Source organism: Hypomesus nipponensis, chromosome 13 (assembly GCF_054491055.1).
Source record: "Hypomesus nipponensis isolate SF chromosome 13, ASM5449105v1, whole genome shotgun sequence".
In the NCBI taxonomy this organism is placed as follows: domain Eukaryota; kingdom Metazoa; phylum Chordata; class Actinopteri; order Osmeriformes; family Osmeridae; genus Hypomesus; species Hypomesus nipponensis.
This window is the reverse complement of record NC_140373.1, coordinates 13,739,911-13,759,690: the sequence shown is the minus strand read 5'-3', so window position 1 is coordinate 13,759,690 and position 19,780 is coordinate 13,739,911. Positions and strand designations below refer to the sequence as shown.

General features: G+C 41.0%; 1 protein-coding gene across 7 annotated transcripts; it reads right to left on the bottom strand.

The window, feature by feature from the left end:
- Positions 1 to 6,844: 6,844 nt before the first annotated feature.
- On the bottom strand, positions 6,845 to 19,751 carry ascc1 (activating signal cointegrator 1 complex subunit 1). Of its 7 annotated transcripts, XR_014729471.1 has the most exons (12): positions 19,542 to 19,751; positions 19,298 to 19,394; positions 19,046 to 19,143; positions 18,729 to 18,907; positions 18,488 to 18,621; positions 18,284 to 18,400; positions 18,050 to 18,174; positions 17,240 to 17,304; positions 15,720 to 15,868; positions 15,491 to 15,609; positions 14,950 to 14,993; positions 6,845 to 7,533 (listed from the first exon to the last, which is right to left on the bottom strand). XR_014729471.1 is itself a non-coding variant. In XM_084669556.1 (10 exons), exons 1-9 carry the CDS (start codon positions 19,657 to 19,659, stop codon positions 15,752 to 15,754), a joined length of 1,050 nt encoding a protein of 349 aa, XP_084525682.1. In that variant the 5' UTR covers positions 19,660 to 19,751; the 3' UTR covers positions 6,845 to 7,533; positions 15,716 to 15,751. The 7 variants fall into 7 exon arrangements, 2 of the variants coding, with proteins under 2 accessions (XP_084525682.1, XP_084525680.1); XR_014729473.1 differs by lacking the exon at positions 14,950 to 14,993 and having other exon boundaries at positions 15,491 to 15,612; XR_014729470.1 differs by lacking the exon at positions 14,950 to 14,993.
- Positions 19,752 to 19,780: the final 29 nt, after the last annotated feature.

Here is a 19,780-nt window from a genome sequence, read left to right as displayed (position 1 = left end):
CATGTCCATAACACAACTGCAAAATTCTGCCTCACACAACACAAACATTCAAGTATATCCGGATAACATGTTAGATACTTCCTTTTGGGCAGGTGGGTCTCTACACTTTATCCACACACACACACCCTCTACCCCAGTCATGGACATCTTCCAAACAAACAAAAAATACTGACAGGGCCAATACAGGGATACAAAGCCAACTGACCTTTCACCATAACACACAGCGTGGTTCTAGCTTGGTGTACTGAGGGGATGTTAAGAAAGAATAAGGTAACATTTCATTTTACATATACAAGAGTGTCAACCTTGGCTTGACATTAGTGGGGGTGAACAAGGATGGTGCTGATATTTCTCCAGGCAAGAGCATGTCCTACAAGTTCCCATAGCTTCCTCATCTCATTGTACAAAGTTTCCCTGCTGTTTTTAGGTTGAGCACTGTTTTGGCCTACAGCAGACTATACCAACGTCATCTATCAATGACAATTTGACCCAAACACCATTATGTCGGCCTTTGTTACTCCTTAGGTTTCTCTCATAGTCTATGATGGATATAGCGGACAGCAAATCATTCTCTATTTACATCCTCATTAGTTGTGCAAGTGAATACATCACACACAAAAACATCTGCCGTTTGGAGCGCGTGAGTCATAAAGGATTAACCACAATGATGGCACCCTGAGGACATCCACGTATCACAAGAACAAAGACTCCTGTGGCTATGCCTGTATACAGCTATGATAACAAGATGGACTCAGCGCTGTAATTAACTCCATCCATACGTAATCCTCATCTGGATTTTGCAAGGCTGTTTCTGTGAAGGTTCTGAAGTTGGTTTTAGTTTGTTCATCAAACAAAGGATGTGAAAAACAGCACACTTTCCCTTTAGTTCAGGATGTGCAGGTATTATTGTTTAGGCGATAGTATATTTAGCCCTGGTTAAATGGAATTCCAGACCTGTGTTTGTCTTCGAAAAAAAATCAGACAAGTCCAGATTAGCAATTAGGACAGCTCTGTGACTGGGAGTGTTTTGCTGAGGACATACTGTGAAGGGTACACATTTAGGAAGCAGCACCTGCACTGGTGTATTTTCAATCAGTTTCGATTCTGTTCAGTCAGTGTCTGCAATGCATTTATAATGTCCTTTTTCTTAGGGAGAGCATATTCAGGGAACGTGTAGCACCAGAGTCCATCAATTTTCATCACCAAATAATAAGAGTATTTCTAGGTTACTCTGTTCATTAGATGGGTGAAGTTTCTATTGGCTCCTGGGCTTTGCACATATATAGTCACAGGATGAAGACAAAACCAGCAGAAGAGAAAGAGTGGCGTCGTTTATCCGTCTGTCGGCAAAGCGAAAAGTGCTTAGACGCTGCAGAGGCAACTTTCAAGCAGATGTCACAATAAATAATGCATGAACGACAAAAGCCAAAGGAAGAACCTTGGAAAGTCTAATTATTCTGCTCGACATTTCAGCAAATAGCAAGAAAATAGGGGTTCGTAAAGCAACGGAATTCCAACCATCTGTGCAGTCATGTTCCTATATAGGGAACTGCGATACTGTGGTTGCTAACAAAAAAATGCATAACCTATTATAATCATAGCATATTGCAACTGTTCAGAATCATACTTTAAAATGTAGAAGAAAATGTTGGCAATATTTGTGAAAATAACAAATCTAACGGCTGTGGAATGTATGTAGCTATAAAAAGCTTCCCTGTTGTAGAACCTGGGTTTAAGAGCCTTCACAATGGGTTCTTCTGAGCTAGGCGGGTGTAAATTCTTCTTCAGGCACCAAGCATAGCTTACCAAAGCAACAGCCTCTCTACTCAATTAAGAGTCACCCACGCTTGCGCCGGGAAGCCAGATAACCCGGCATGCATCTCTTAATTTGGTTTCTTCTGCTGTTTCAAAGGCTTCCACCACCGCATCATATCAGCAGCCCCTTTGACATTTACCTCCAGCATGCATGTCAACAGGCCAGTGCAGTTATCTTTTGTTCAAAGCAACAGGAGAAAAAAAAGCAACATCCACCAGTTTTGCCATTTGGATCTAATTAACGCTCTTTGTGCAGGGAGCTATGGATGCACAATTTGATAGCCTGACCCTGGGATTTTGCTTGTGGATTGCTCATTTATTTGTTGTTGTCTTTTCCTATTTTCTCTCTGTGCCCGCACACTTTTTAATTAGGAGTTTGATTACATATAACACCTTATGGACTTTGCATTCACTCTTTCCAATCCATAATTGGATTGGCTGTTAGCATGAGTCCTGTGGGAGGCTAATAAACTTTTGAGCCCTGTTGTTTAAGCAGAGGCTTCGTAAAGGAGCACGGGTCAGTGGTAGCCTAGTATCAGCCTAATGACATGTTGGCCTATAGCACAACACCGATGGCAGTGTAGGCTACCATCCTGGGGAAAACACACTGCCCTGCGATTTTGATTAGGCCCTAACTACATTTGGCTTATGTTTTTCATTTAGCAGACGCTAAAGCAGACTCCAAGGCAATTTAACAGCGCCTTTAACCACACATTGATTTATTGCATTTATATGCATACAATTTCCATGCTCTTCTCCACTGTAAAATATATGGATCACATTATTACTGGTCTGCACTGTAAAAAGATAAAAAATGTAGGCTCAAATCCAAGAACACGGCGCCTACCTCAATCAATGGCTTATCAATGTTTATCCATTAGCCACTGTCCTCAATTTATGAGGTATGCTACTTAAAATATTCCCCTGCGGTGCCAGTCCCCTTCACTTCTACTATTCTGGATAATTCCACATACTAATCATAAAAACCAAAGGAACTCACAAGCCATTTGCAGAGAAAGGGTGTAGCAATTTCCTCTCATTAAAAATGTAGCTGGCAGTATAACAGGTGCAATCCTAGGCAGCCCTCTGTGGCTGCAGATCTGCTCTGCACTTTAATGAGCTCCTAGCTTGCGTTGTGGAGAGAGATATGGGAGTGGGAAAGTCGGCCATGAACAGCAGAGCATTGTCCGCCTTGGCGCCGGGTTAGGTTCTGCCCCAAAGCAGAGGAGGATGAAGTTCAAGCACCAGAACGCAAATCCAAAAATGGGACCCTAAACAGGCAGCTGGTTCTTTTTTCAAATGATCATAATCGAGTTTTGACAAATAGTATTGAGTGTTGAGCTTGAGTGGCCTATATTGTCATTTGGTAATGGGCTTTTGAACGAAGCTTGGTCTTCCAGTGCCCATCTTCACTGGGTGACCTTTCTTGTCTCTTGAGACTACTCATGTGAACTAACTGTGTGTGCATTCTTAGCTATTATCTTTCTGCGACAGAGTGCAAAATAATTATTCAACGTGATATTTGCAGTGCTAGTTGACTTGTTTACATGTGCTGTGGTGACAACTTTGACGCTAACGTGGTCCATAATAAGATGTGTATAAAACCTTGACGCCTGCTGTGCACTATTCTGACACCTCCTGTCTCGGCAGCTTTCATGCATTGTTTCTTCTCATTATATATCCTTGTTCAATAACATAACGCTAATCAATTCAATTCAGACATCTGCTTAGGCCAAACCAACCAATTCGATTACATTCAAATCCTTTATACAGTGACATTCACTTTTACTGAAATATAAATTCCATCACAAAGCTCTTTCCAGGGCTGTATATCAATTGACGTATACAAAACTTCTTACAAGTCTTCAAACCGCCTTCTAAAGACAGCATCACTTAATATTCCACAGTAGCTGCAGACTCATTTTAATGGCAATCCATCAGTCTTTTGGGCTGTCGACAATGCATGGCCAATCACTGTGCCATCTTTTTGTGTTCATAATCGACAGAGATTCCTGTTTGTTTGTTCTGAGAGTATGTTCCCCTGGCATCGAGATCTAGTGACCATCTCGTCGTTATGGAGGAGGCTGGGATTAAAGCCGTTGCTAACCAACTACCCCCTCTGAGGGCACTGTGTTCTATTTCATGCCATGTGTTCTGTCCTTGGCACGCAGGGAGCCATCTCCAAGTGTACCGCTATCATGGCACTGCCACACCCAACTTCCTGCCAGCTTGCCTGATGGTTGACACACAAGGGTAGCATTGTCTTCACCTGTCCTGTGATTGTGAGTGTTCTTGACAATGTTTGCCTTTAGAATATTTGGATTCAAACCACAAATACTCCTACTGTAGATGAGAGTCCACAAATAGCAACAGCAAATAGCCTAGTGCTACCTCGATGGTCACCCACTTTACAGGAGAACATTTTAAATGCATGGAAAGGAGTGACAAAATCAATAATTATTGATTGGTAAATACAAACACAACACCAGACTGAATCTCCAAGTTACCCTTAGGAGCTGAGCAGCATTTTGCTTGCAACGTTCCCCTAATTTCAGATAATCCTTGTTTCAATTCTATTACACAATTAGTCTATTCAATTACGTAGTTTTGACTATTCTACATTGTAAAAGTAATGTCTTTACTCCAGAAACAGTTTATAAATACAATGAAACAATACAATAAACAACTGTTAGGATCATAAATATCATGGATTTGCACATGTACATTACTTTTGTTGATTCATTTTGACATGGCATCTATCAAGCACTGTTTGTTGAAATGTTGTAAAGTAGGATACCTGAGATTAACTGACTAAAATTGTGAATTTTAAAACTAAAATGTAATTTAATAGTTTTAAGTTCATTACTCATGTGATAAACGAAAGCAACAGCACAGTGCAAAAAAGCATGATCAGTTTGATCAGCATGTAATTCTTGTAATGTAATGTAATTCTTTAATTAAAGGCCTTTATCTAAAACCAACATTAAGTCATCGTACATATTCAAGGGTACCTGCATTTGTTTTATTAGTCTCAATTGGCATACACACAGTTATTATTTATGTGTGTTGTAACTTTAACCAGTTTTATCAACTGTTTTTCACAGTGTTTACTCATGTTGCATTGATCACTGTGTATACTGAGTGGAATTAAGTGGAATCATACAATTAGCAATATAATTACCCATAATAAACAGTTTTGCCTCAACGTCCGATATTCACCTATGATATAACCCATATGTAATTCATGCGTGCAGGTTTCTCTTCTTCTAAATTGAATAAACAAACGATATGACATGATGTAACGATTGAAAGAGCAGACTCACGTCTCTGAAGCGATTCCAGTGTTTGATCTTACGACTATATTGAGAGATGGTAGACAGCCATTGCTCATCTTCCATGAAATTTCCTGCTTTTTCTCCCTCTTTCCCACTTATCACATCTGCCTGCATCGAAAACCCGATTAACACAAGAAAAGGCACCAGCAAGCAACCAAGATCTTTCATGCCGACCATATTTGTGTTGCAGTTCAGTATATCGTATGTCCTCTATCCAAGGTTTCGCGATGCAATGTTGACCGACTCGAATATGCTCCACACCGCGGTTGTCGAAACGCAAGCATGAATGAGAGCGAGAGAGAGAGAGAGCGGGGGGGGGGGCTTCCTAAAAGCTGTTAATTGGCTTTTAAAAAATCAAACCAGTATATTGCTGTAGTAACAAACACAAGAAGTCAGATTAGTTTCTTTTTTTAATGTTTCTTTCTTGCCTTTGCCCGGTAATGTGTAGTTCCCTTCGTATCCCAATCTTAACATTAAAATTAAATACAATTATAATACTCCAACAATGTGAGGATTCTTGCCAATTAAAAAAAACATTTTCCAATACATACTGTCTGGGCTTCCTTCACATCTAGGACCTCATTCTCACAAACAGGTTCATTTGGGGTTAAGGTTTCTTACCTCAGCCAAAGCTGGACAGCCAGCTGGCTCAATTTACCATATCTTTACACTACTTAGCAGGAGGAAAGACATTCAGTCAACAAAACAGTTGATGTGGCCAATGTAGACTTTACTGAGTCGGCAGAGTCCCAGGGTCCCTGTGAAGGACAGAAGCCAAGACAGCCTGCTGTGCCTGTCAACATTAGGTGACCCTCGACAAGATGTGTGACGAGTGGTCCCCATCCATCATGTTCATGATCAGACTACATTTCTGGATCCTCCTGGTCTTATGGTAGCACAGAAGGACAGCTGCAGCATCAACCTGATTCAAACAGTAAACTATAGCTACTGCAGTACAGTGAAACACAACAATCAAGTCTTTAACTAGTCTATCATGTGTGGCAAAGGGTCTGAAATTGGCTTGTGGGATGGGTTGGATTAAAGTCGGTACGTTTGTCACAGAGCAACTCAAATACAAGCTTGCTTGCCTCTTCTTATCATCACTAGTGGTCACAAGGCAGACCAAATAGCTTTAGCCATCCATTAGAACAGACAGAAATCATGGTAACATTAATCCTTGGTAGAGTATATGCTAGGGCAAATCCAGAAGATTAGAGGGATGTACAGGTTATATGAGTCATGGATACATTTTCATATGAATAACCAGTCATGGGATTAATAATGTTATTTACAACCTTCCTGCCAATGTAGGTCTTATGCTTCCTCAGCCAGAGTGCTTTGATTGCCTATCAGAGGTCCAGACCTCCTTGAAAACCAATTCCTTTTCATTAGTTAGCATACAGTATGTTAATACAAAGACTAAACAATAAAACATAAACAGGATGTGTGCTGTTGGTGTCAATCAAACTTCATCTACAGAGAAGCAGCACAAGAAAATGACACTCAACTGGGGATATGTATGTTTTTTTGCAGCCTATCTATTCCTTACACGTTGGTCCCTAGGTGAGCTGTGGACGAGAGCCTTTAATTAAAACGCTGGATTAACTGATGTCATCTTCCTGCCTTCTCCTCCTCTTCCCATGATGGAGCTCATCTTTCTATCGGGTGAGCTTTAATCAGTTAACACAAAGACGTCGAAGAGAGAAGCACTTTATTTGAATCACAACAAGGCAGTCAAATTGAATACACGCCAGTTATCGGCAAATGCTGTAATCTGCAAATATTGGTTATCTACAAAATGTAAATAGGCCAGAGCCCAAACTATCTGCCAGAGATGAATTGGCAGACGTGTTTTGTAGTACCTCCTCACCCTATTGGCTACTCACATATGACCAATAGTCAGATTAAAACAAAAAATGTCAGGTCTTTACATCAGACGATAACATATAGAATGAAGATGTCCATTTAACTGCTCAATGACAAACAGTGGAAACTATGATGTTTTAGCATAATCCTTGGTTAATTTTGCCATCCTTAAAAAAGGGAATCTGTAAATGTCACAAACCAAGATTTAATGCTTAGACTTTATTGCACACCATTGAAATCCAGGCATTCCCCAATGGAAAACACTTGAAACAAATTTTGACAGTACACTGTTCACCTGAAGCCTGACCTTGATAGGGTAGACACTCAGCATGGCACACAAAGCAGTCTGATTCATGGTACCTGCTTAGAGGCTCTGGAGATAAAGATGAGGTCCATTGTGTTAGAAGCAGAGATAGAGTTGCTGTCTTCTGCTCATAGGTGCTGGGGGGGGGGGGGGGAGTATACTGTCTATCCACACTGTTGGTCGTCCACCTCCAACTTGGTATTCTTCTCTGCCCTGCAGGACATAAACAATGTTTGATTTAGTACAGTGGCTATGAGGAATTGGTTCCCCCACGTTTTGAGATCTATTCTTGACACTGTATAAAACACTGGTTCTGAGTTGCTTCACTTTTAACCAGATTTTATTTTTATTTTTTTACTAAAGATTATTGGAAAGCCCTATCAAAGCCGTGAGCAAGTCTCATTGGCTGTGTATAAGAAGTAATCTCAAGTGACTTGCAACTGTAAGGGGAGTTGCTATAAATGTGTAGATTTAATTCAAAGTAGGTCACACAGCTATTATAAGTGCAAAGTTGGTGGAGCACATTCTGAATCCATTTTGCACTCACCCCCATTGCGTCACTGTACTCTGGGCTAGGCAGACAGCATGGGAAGCATTTCACCTGTATGTGTGCTCTACACTTTTAGAATTTGAATGAACAGTAGACATTGTTGCTTTATAATAACAATTATAATAATAGTAATAATGATAATGCTTCCAATGCCTACATGTTCTGGCTTGGTTTGCTTAATTAAAGGGGAACTATTGGGGAGCAGCTACGCCAGAGGAGAAATCATCTAATAGTCAACAGTTTTAATAGTGCACACAATAAAATGGCTTGGGTTTTCAGGAGCAGAAAAAGGTGAAGAATGATTCAGGTCGCAATCGCTAATGTGGATTGAATGATTGACAGTTTGAATCCAAAATTAGCATTTTAAATGCTAAATGATCAGTTTCCAGTTTCCAAGGTGGTATGACGTTGCAGTTCACTCATTCTATATTCAGCTGCTCAACAAAAACAACTGGAGGCCTTCCTAGCTAGCTGCTGTTCAGACCCCTGTGGTTGTGCCTCCCTGCCCTGTGTGGATGGATCTCTGGTTAAACACACACTGACAGCAGCAGGTTTGCCTTCCACACACTGCATGATAAAGAGCTGCAGCAGGGATCACCTGCCTCTCTCAGCGTGTGCGTGTGCGCAAGAGGCACATTTCAAATACTCTAACCTTGACTGTCCATCAATTTCCATCAGTGACAATGTGATGAGTGTTGACAGGTAGATGCCAGAGAGTCTCAGCTGGAATAGCATTTCAAACAATGAACACACAATGCTAAAGAAAATAATGTTTCATATTACAGTGCTAACGATGGTTTCAAGCACCTGCTTTCTGGTTCCTGCACTAAACCATATGCTGCTATTGAGGACCTCCTACCTTTAGATGAATGAGTTATTTATATTAAGGCAGTAATTGTAGCAGAGAGAAATCTCTGAAACTAGTTAATGTTACAACCTGATCAGTGAGCTGATGCACACTCAAAACACTGTCAAAACTCTCTAATTTAATTGTGTTTCGTAAAAACGTAGCCTAAGCATTTGTACGTTTAATGAACCTTAAGCCATTAGTAGTTTTACTGCAAGACACTTAATGGGGAAAAAGTTACCTTGACCTTAAAACGTAATTAACAGCTTAATTGATTTCCTGTGTGCTCCAATCACTTCAGGTATGTAAATTTAACATATCTATGGCTTTTAAAGGTCACATCTTTCAAACATCTATTTTTCTCTCCTTAGATGTTTCGAGGTATATAAAATAATTCTCAATGAGAGCATAATTTCTAATAAAAGTAAGAAAAATGGTATTCCATGGTTCAGAATGACAATATCCAGCTTTCTACAGCACAATTACACTGAGCCAAACTGAAATGATTAAACTGAAATTATTTGTTTTATTGTCATATGAGTTGCTAGAGAAAATTGGTTTTATGGTAAATATTATGGCTAAGTGTCTTTTTCAGCTATGTTTTATGTTGCTTGCAGGCTTACTTGTTATTAAGAATAGTATCCATATACTCTATGTACATTCTTTGTTTACCTGATATAAGGTACATATACTTTATGTATACTCTAGGCTATTTTGGTGGATATCACCATGGATGGCAGAGGAAATTGGCTCTTGTGGCCTTTGTGTCTGAATGCTGTTGATATGTCTAGTGGCCGTGGGACTCCTGGGTAGAAGGGAAATATGGTTGGTGGATAAGTTGTGCTGGTAGTTTAATTTAGTAAGTTTGTTTGCAGTTATTTGAGGCTGTTTTTGTGCCTTGGTCTATCATGTCAAAGGGTAGAGGGTGGAGGTGGAGTGGATTGGTCGGAGGGAAACTAGGGTACTGGGGAGGGGAAGCAAAACAAACTGTCTTCTTTTTCACACAATCATGTTTTATCATGTCAACAGAACTGAGACCAGTTTATGTACATTAATAGAAATTGCTGAAAGATTGGTACACACCGTACTTATAAATAACAGCCCTATTTCCAAATCCACTTTTACGGCAGTGTATATTATTAGGGCTATGTTAGGGCTGTTGCAGTAACATTTTCGTGATTTATTTCACACTGGTTTCTTTCTGTTATTTTACACAGAGACTGTTAAAGCCAATGGCCTGGAGGAGATCGCTCATCTCATGGGAGTAGATAGTTTACATAAAAATACTACCTGCAACTTTTGACCCACAGAAACTTGCAGTGGACCTTCCTCACTAAAGTCCAAGAACTTGTACCGACCAGAATTAAATTTCAAGGAACTAGAAAGTTCCTTTAGATCAGTGGTTCCCAACCATGGTCCTCGGGACCCCCTGTCCTGAAACATCTAAAACATGCAGGACAGGGGGTCCCAAGGACCAGGGTTGGGAACCCCTGCTTTAGATCATTGTTAGCTGGATTTTCTTTGCAGTAACTCTCCCCAGAAGAACAGGCAAATTAGTTGGCTGACATGTGCACTGTACACCGTGCAAAGCAACCGACACTAAACATGGAGGAGATTCAAGTTGTGATCTTGTTAAACGTGATGTACTTTTTTGCAAATGGGGTCATTAGGTTATTACTGGAAAATAAATGAGCAATAGCAGCAAAGCGGAATCAAAATGACCAAAATGCCATAGTGAGAAAAATTTGACAAAGTAATGTGGAGATCCCCCCCCCCCCCATGCCGATTAAATGGCATGGATGATTGGATGACTGGTTGTATGGATGGATGATTGGTTGGATGGATGAAATACTCGTATGCTGCTGGGAGTACTCAACTAATCAGAAATGTTCTGCGCTGCAAGCCCCACCATCAACCCCCCCCCCCCCCACGGATCAGGGACTTATTGGTTCCTGCAATGAAAATATGGCTTGTTTGAGATACCAAATAAAAAATACAACATTGGTTGATGAAATGCCATACAGAAAGAAAAATTATTTAATCATGAATTCCATAGAACCATGAATACCACATAACTTACACAATTACCGTAATTCATCTTAATCTTTAACAAAGAACAGAAAGGATAAATCCTTGCAGAAAACCAGAACCCCAAAGTCACCATTGAGATCTCATTTATCAGGCTGTGTGGAGGAGACCAATAGAAAGCTCAGCGGTCAAAGCCTCCCACTGCAGGCAGCAATAATCGGACTACATAGGCAGATATACAGTAGCTACCCTGCCCAAAAAGATACAAACTGCCACTACATAGAAAACATTCACACAAGTAGAAACACAACACTAACTTGTCAGGAGTCAAAGTCACTGCAACGCAAATTAGGCAGAGGAGCATTGTGGCTGCAGTCATTTCAGTTTTTTTGCAAATATTTTACACAGATATTGACTGGGAAGAGAGAAGAAACCTCACCAGTTTTCTTTAGCAACAGTTATCCAACATGTATAGCACTACTCTTTGTGAACATTTAGACTGAATCCTGTCTCTGTTGAAATAGATGAGGTCTGGTCTTACTGAGTCTAATCAACTTGTAAATCTCCCTATGCGTTTGCTTGGAGAAACATTGGCGTTTCTCAGAATCCGTCAGGCATGCACCTGAGTGTGATTTTCATCCCAGGCCCAGACTTTAACAAGCGTTGTCTCAAGAGACAGGGAGAGGCTGATAAAGGCCCTCTCCGAAGCTCCTCCATGCCAGGTCTGGAGCATAAATTCCAGACGGAGCCTTTGCCACACTAATCAATGCTTGGGTGGCTGGCTGTGTTTTCCGACAGAGACATTTACATATCCCTGTCTAATCGGCTTGTGTTGACAAGACTCCAGAAACACAGGGAACTCACTCTGCTGAAATGGAGGGCGGGGTGGGGAGGGCAGAGCTGACAAACAGAAGCGGCCTCTGCAATCCTCCTCCTGCATACCAAGCAGAAGGTGGCATAGGGAGGGTTGGAGGACAAGACAGGAGGCTGCACTGGGTTGAGTCAGGTCTTACATCACTGAGATACAGAACATACAACCATGTCTGTCTTCTGAATGGGAAAACTCTGCCTGCTGCAGAGGAAGGAACTGGGTTTTTATGTAAACAACATGGTAATGGTACATTTCAATGGTATAACAAGTTGCGGAACAACTCATCATGGCCCACTGACTTCATGCTCTCTGGATCCCATCACCAGTCCCTATCTGGTGAAGTCCTCCCTTATCTTTCCTCAATCATCAACACCTCCCTAACCACTGGTGTTGTTCCCTCAGACTTGATGACAAGTCTGACAAGATGGCTCAAGTCATCCCCCTGCCAAAAAAGCCGACCCGGCCTGTCCTACATCAACGTTCCTTCGGTTTCCCTCCGATTGTTCTTTTTTTTTTTGAGGGGCAATTGACTGGGTTTTGGGGGTATTTCACACTGTTCCTTAAGGTCTCCGAATAGGGTTTATAAAATTGGTTTGGCTGAAAATGGCCCGGGTGCTGTTCTATGCCCTCTGAAAAATCTTCTGATATTTTCCCTGCAAAAAAACTAGGTTTACTCTTTTTATGGTATGCTAATGAATACTAGATCTGAGCTGCACGCTGCTTGGTTGGTTTACAACGAGTGAAGCTGCGGAGCAGGCAACACGGCCACAGCACTCACTGAAACAAGAAGGTGGAGACTTGAAATAAAAACGTACAAATAAACCCAAACTACACAACAAAGTTTTCAACAGTGACTAGATATCATTTGAAATGATTACGTTAGTTTTCACTTCTGTTGTCAATACAAACAGGATTGCCTTAGGTGGGTAACAGCACTAGCCTACATCAGTTCAACTCAGCTTCAGCTGCCCTAGCTATCTTGCTACAAAAATCGCAGCTAGCTAAAAAAGTGTCGGAGATCTACGCGGCCTCCGTTTATGTTCCTGGACCAGAAAACTTGAGGGTGGAATTTTGGGGCCTGACAAAGTTGATGCTGCAAGTTGTGACGTCACAACTTGCACTGTTTCAAAAGCTAGCGTTTGCAAGTTGCAGTTTCAAAAAGTTTTTTTTATTAGGAAAGTGGTTTCAATGGACTTTGAGGTTCACTGTATGTCTATTTTACACACCAAACTGTCATTTTTCAACTATGACAAGGTAAAATCTGTTTTGCAATCACTCGCCCCTTTAAAGAACTGGACTGTGCTGCTCTTAGTAAGCGATTCACCTTCCTAACCAGGAACAACTTGCTAGACTCACCACCAATCTGGCTTCAAAGCTGGACACTGGCTCTACTGGTGGTGAGAGCTGGTCAACACAGCTACATCTTCCAACCTTTAATCCATGCGGATCCTCCACAACGTCTGCAGCCTTTGACACGGTCAACCACCAGCTTCTCATCTTCTTTCTGATCAAAATGGGCTGCTGGAACTGCTCTCTCTTCTAGTTCAGCTCCTACTATCCGGTAGGACCTTCCAGGTCCTCTGGATAGGGTCCCCTTCAGCACCCCACCCCCTCATTATCGGAGACCTGCAGAGATCTGTGCTGGGGCCCCTCCTCTTCTCCATCTACACCTCCATCACTCTGCTTGGTCATCCAATCACTTGGCTTCTCTAACCAGTGCTACACTGGTAGTCAGCTGTGTCGTAGATGTCCTCCCACTACCTAAAACTGAATCCCCACAAGACGGAGCTTCATTCCTGCCAGATCGTCTTTGGCTTGAGAGATCTCCATTAGGGTTGCAAAATTCCGGGAATATTCAAAGTTGGACTTTTCCACGGGAATTAACGGGAATTAAGGGGAATTAACTGGAAATGTTGGGGTAATTTAACTGTGTTTACCTTGTCATAAGCAGAAATGCATGCAAACATTTATAATACAACTTTTGTGTGGACATACACCCATCCTACTCTCACTGCTAAAAAGTTAGTCTACTGTATACAAAAAAACTTGGTATTAAAATGAACATGGCTTCAGTTTACCAAGTAATCAATATGCTAGGTCAGTGGTTCTCAATCCTGGTCCTCAAATACCCCCTGTCCTGCACGTTTGAGATGTTTCCCTGCTCCAACACACGGGATTCAAATGAATGGGTCGTTATCTAGTTATGCAGAAGCCTGTTAACAACCATTGATTTGAATTCAGGTGTGTTGGAGCAGGGAAACATCTAAAACGTGCAGGACAGGGGGTACTTCAAGACCAGGGTTGAGAACCATTGTGCTAGGTAATGACAAACAGTGTTGGGAAAGTTCACTTTCTACATGAACTAGTTCAGTTCAGAGTTCATAATTCATTCAAGTTCACAGCTCCAAAAATTTCAATATGTTGCAGCTATAATTGAAATCTCTATCTGTCTGCAATACCACTCTTACCCCTACACAATTCGGCGCTCCCACACTTGCCAAGCATAGGGATGAAACCTTCAGATGCAACACTGATGACAAAAATGTTCAAAAACAACAGAACGTTTTACTTTTAGGCAGTGTCAAAAATCTGCTATCAATTTTGGGGGGGACAATTATAAGACATTTTCTCAAGAGCAATTCCTGAGGGGGACACCAAAATTACTGCTGTGACACAGACTACATTGTAATAAGTTAAATGTATATTATTAATATTATTTAAATTTCCTTATGTTTAGAGTGATTTATTGAGGGGGACAAATCATATTTTTCCCATGATGTGGGGGGTAATGTCCCCCCCGGGATTTCAGCCTATGCGTTTAGGTTTATTTTTCTGGCAGACAATGTTCCCAACCAGCTGCATTCAGGGTCCAGCTGAGCTAGGTGTGCATAGTCTTGTTCTCAAATACATTGAAGTTATGGTTTAGCAAAAAAAAACTCCCAAAATTCCCAAGCCAAAATTCCCATGGAAACTTTCTGGAAACTTTCCAGAAATTTACCGGAAATTTTCCTCCCCTTTGCAACCCTAATCTCCATCACGAATGACGACATCTGTGTGGCAGCCTCTCGCCCGGCAAGAACACTAGTTGTCGTCCTTGATGACAACCTAGGTTTCAAGAGACACATTGCTGAACGACAACCTGCAGGTATTCTCTACGCAAAATAAAGAGGATCATTCTGTTTTGGACAGAGTACTCCACCCAGATGGACGTCCAGGCCACAGTACTCTCCCATCCTGCCGCAGGGAGCAGGCACAAATCCGTGACATTTGAGTAGGCTGTGGCCAACAGGACAGGCCCCACATACGTCCAGGGCATCATCCAGCCATACATACCAGCTCAGGCGCTTCACTCTGCACTCTGGGTCGTCTAGTTACCCCTGCACAAAGAAAGAAGGGTCCTTGCACTCCCATCAGGGCAGAACTATGCACTTCTGATTCTTGGTCTTCTGCTGTTCTTTCAATATGCATTATTTGTACATAATTTTTTATAAAAGTGTCTTTATATGTAAATAAAATGATTGAATAGTAAAAAGTAGTTAAGTACAACAGCATTGGTTTATCAAACAGCCTTTCTAAACATCTTGTCTGCGGGTCAGCTCAGTGGTAGATTAGCCGTAAATGTTCCTCTTAGCCGTAAATGTTCCTCACTCCCATCAGGGCAGAACTATGCACTTCTGATTCTTGGTCTTCTGCTGTTTTTTCAATATGCATTGTTTGTACATAATTTTTTATAAAAGTGTCTTTATATGTAAATAAAATGATTGAATAGTAAAAAGTAGCTAAGTACAACAGCATTGGTTTATCAAACAGCCTTTCAAAACATCTTGTCTGCGGGTCAGCTCAGTGGTAGATTAGCCGTAAATGTTCCTCTTACGTTAAGTCTCAGGTCTTCAACCTGGCTGTCCATATGACCAGTTGAATAATGTTGCCATGTGGCACCTGCCAACAGTCACCCTTCCTTAATCCCCCTCTTATCAATGGGTGTGGTGCCATCTGCTGGACAACAAAGTGCAAGCTAAGGCTCATTCCCAATATCAGACTTGCTCACTGTTCTAAGTTACTCTAAGAGTCTTTGGGTGAGTATTCTTTGGTGTCTTACCTACCGTACTATATGATGGTCCGTCCATAAGGCTCTTCATGAGAAGGTAATGCAGCCTGCTGAGGTGTAGTAGCCAGTGCAGTCAGTAGAGTACCTCTGGGAAAGTTGGACAGTGTTCAAACTAAACTCCCCAAAGTAGTATGATCCAAAAGTCTGCCGTGAGAGAAAAACATATAGAATATGGTTAGTTTTACGTACAAGCTAAGAAACAGAACATGGGCATTTAAAGTGTTACCTTTAGTGGTTGTGCACAGTGTAAATGAGAGAGTGAGTGTACACAGAATGACAAGATGAGTCATCTCACTTACAAACATGATGTTACTATGGTAACTGGTTGGACATGTCAGGAACTCTCAAGCTACATTCTCAGGACAAATGTGGGAGACTAAACGTACCTTTCAAAACATACTGAGCAGTAAACACAACCAACATTATGCTGACTGAAATGTTGGTTTGTTCAAATATCCATCTAGTGTTTGAGGAGGCCATCAAGAGGGCAAAGCATGGGTTAGCTTAATATCCACCCCCACATACCTTTAGCATACATTTATCTAGCTTTTAGATAGCCAGTTAGATTGGCTTGGGAAATATAAAGGAAGCACATTCTGCCTGTTTAACTTGAAGAACTAGCAACCAGTCAAATATTGAAATTTATGTCAAAGGCTCTGCACTAGATTTGAAATAGAATATGCTTTCTCTTGTACATTTCCCCATTTCAACCAATTAACAATGAACTAAAGTAGTGCAGAGCCTATGGCATACAACGGGAGTCCAACGGTACTTAGGAAGGGTTTGCTGGACCCAATGTTAGTTTCCTCAAGGATCACAATGACTCTTGCTTGTTGCTCTTGTTGGTTAGTAGTAACTGATTTAAATTGTTGTACTCGCTGTGAAATATTTTTTACTGTTGCTTGCTTATCTACAGGTACACTTGCACTTATAGCGATTCATGCTGTTTAACTGTAACGTGTTCAACTACATGCTCTTATGGTTCTTCCCTTTGGCACTTATTTTGGTTGTTCACAATGTGTGCTTCATGTTTTGGCTACCCACAATGTTTTTGGGGCTATCTTGTTGTTATTATCAGTGACCTACGCACCTTGTAAAGCTCTCTCTTGGAAGTCGCTTTGGATAAAAGCGTCTGCTAAATGAATAAATGTAAATATATTTCAGACTGTGACCAGGTTCTAGTTCTTCTATTTAAACTGACAATGTGCATTCTCTTGTATATTTCTTTGTCTGTTTAACTGGAAACCAGTGAGTCTGAAAATATACTATGGGCACAGCACTAGCTCAAATGAATTTCCCTGGCATTAATCGTCAACCCTCTCCATAACCATTAGAGGGCAGCCAACACAATAGTAAGAGTGGAAATTCACTGGTATGTCAAATGTTACCTGAGCCATTTTCTCAAAGATTCCATTTACTTTGTTATACTATACTTAATTGCACAGGAGCTGAAAAAGCATCTACATTTTGTGATAAGGAAATGTTTGAGGCAACAAATATTTTATTTCCTCTGACCTTAAGTATGTTTCTTGCATCAAAGGACTCCCTGTTCTGTTTTCCTGGACCTCCATTGTCTTCAGCTGAAAAACAAGTGACAAAACAAAGGTTAACAAGGTTTAACACAGCAAGGTTGATGACCTGACAGTAGAGATGACCTGACAGTTGAGATGCATAATCACTTGATAAGGCAAAGGCTTATAAACAACAAGTTTACTTCACAATAACACTGAACATTGGACAGAGAGTCAGGTTAATTACATTAGTAGAACCGATACCCGAAAACGCTAATCCAATGTTGACACGGATGTGATTATAACAAAACCAAGCTGAAAATTTCGACCATGGGTAAACACAGACCATAATGAACCTGAGTGCACCTCCTTTGTACTGTGTAACAGACCAGCCCTGCATAAAGTCAGGTTGGAAAAACTGGAACTGGACTTTATCCATGGCCAAAAGAATGAGGCTATTGTTAGGGAAACTGGAAAACATTGGCCAGTCCGCACAAACAAGCTTTGACCAAAGGAGAGAGGTTGCTCACAGACGTGGCTCAATGGGTTGTTGTTGTTGTTGTTGTTGTTGTAGTTTCTCAGGATGCAGCTTTACGTCACTGCTTGCCAGTTATTTGATTAGAGATAATTGGCCAATAGGTATAATGGATTACTTCATCACTGTTTTAATCAAGAATCAGAACAGAATCATTCCAGTAAACTCCACTGAACAGACATGCTGTTTTACTAAAATGTGCCCTCCCACACACAAAATGTAACTCCGGGGTATCTAGCACCTGATATCTAAATACTGAACAAACGCTGGTCTCCTTACCTGAGGAATGTTTTCTAAACAGTGTGTTCATGACAGTTCCATGGAGTTTTACTCTGTCCCACTCTCTAACCATCAACCCTGCTGAGACAAAGTTCTCCACAAGCTGTTCTGCAACCTGCTGAAGCCTACAACACAATGGGATCTCTGAGTTTAAACAAGAATAGTCCTCAATTGAAATACAATTTTACAACCCAGGGTGAGATGTAAGCTTATAATTAGACTGGACATCCTCACTTGTCAGATCCATCTTTATCATTGACCTTGGCATACAGGACATCCACCATGGCGGGGTCATCATTCATGTACTCTATCCCAGTGACCTCCAAAGGAAGGCCCACCCCTGTAATTTTCCTGATACCATAATGAATAATTAGTTTATTACAGCTGCTAAAATATATAATATATAAATTAGTTCCATCCAGTTGTTTAGTCACCTACTTGATAATGTCCTCACACTGCTGGAGCTGTTCACTGGCTTTGGTTACTTCCATGTCATTCAGTAGAACTAGAGTGCCAACTGTGAGGTGAAGCTTAGCAGGATTCTGAAAGATGCTTTCATCTACTCCATTATCCTATGCAAAAAAAAGTAAATACAATGGCTTTATATTTACCAAATGGCATTAAATACTGGTTTGAGTCACTCTGATATTTAACCATATGCTTGATAAGAGTGCCTTACTTTAGAACACTTTTTCAAGACTTCCTCTTTGAACCTCAGGAATCCTTCCTGGATTTGAGGGTGGTTTAAAGCAAAGGACAGGAAGTGGGTGAAAGGCTGTTTCCTCCGGAAGCTCTCCACCAGGACCTCAATGCGCGTGACTGCAGAAGAGACTGCTGTCTTCTGGGAGCCTATGATAACTGTGGAACAAAACAAGCACACAGATGTTACTTGGCCAACAGTCATTCTATGCATTGGTTAAAAGTTGAATGAAAAAGAAATGTTTCTGATCTATACATAGTCAGAGTTTCAGAGTCTGAATGACTGGTCAGACTCACCAATCTGTCCTTCCAGTCCCTGTTTTGGAATGTTGATGGATGTCTTTGTATCGGCTTCAAGGCGCCTGCGTGTCTCTCCTTTCTTGCCAATGATGTACCTATGATAAAGGAACAGTATTTCACCAGTAATCTAAAGGTGTATCTGCAACTACGTATAAGACGATGAGAGTGACTTTTTTCAAATGCAAACTGGTGAAAGAAAAGAGAACACTGACATGAAGACACAGGCCTTTCTAATGATGACCAACTCACTTGTAAAGAATACTTGGAACATCAATGGCACAGCGGTAACCTTTTTCTGTCTGTTCTATGGGGTGGTTGTCACACGGTTCATCTACAAGTTCACTCTCTGAAGGACACAATAATTCAAGTTAATTACATTTGAACGAATATAACAAATACGAAGACAAACGTGTGCAGTAGGCCTGTAAATAGAAAACAGGATGAAATCCTGGACTTGCATGATCAGGAGGCTTGCATGATCAGGAGGCTATACCTTGTTCCATGTACGAAAACTCTTCCTCTTCCTCTTCTTCGTACTGGTCTTCTTTTATGACATTTCTCCTGTATATCCTGCCATTTATGTTTATCAACGCTGGACGTAAAATGTCCATTTTATGAAGCTATTTCGCTAAATTGTTAACTAAAAGTGTTACTTCTATTTTGCAACAGTGGGTCGATTCTTTGGTATTTCTACGAGTATTATTTTGCGACATACGGCAGTCTGCGTAAGGA

Excerpts from the sequence above, each read along its gene's own strand:
- ascc1 (XM_084669556.1), bottom strand. The coding sequence starts at position 19,659 with ATGGACATTTTACGTCCAGCGTTGATAAACATAAATGGCAGGATATAC. Across the intron at positions 18,401-18,487 it reads CAGTGTGAGGACATTATCAA|GAAAATTACAGGGGTGGGCC; the intron begins GTAGGTGACTAA and ends TTATGGTATCAG. Across the intron at positions 15,869-17,239 it reads ATGCAAGAAACATACTTAAG|ACTTTTGGATCATACTACTT; the intron begins GTCAGAGGAAAT and ends CTCTCACGGCAG.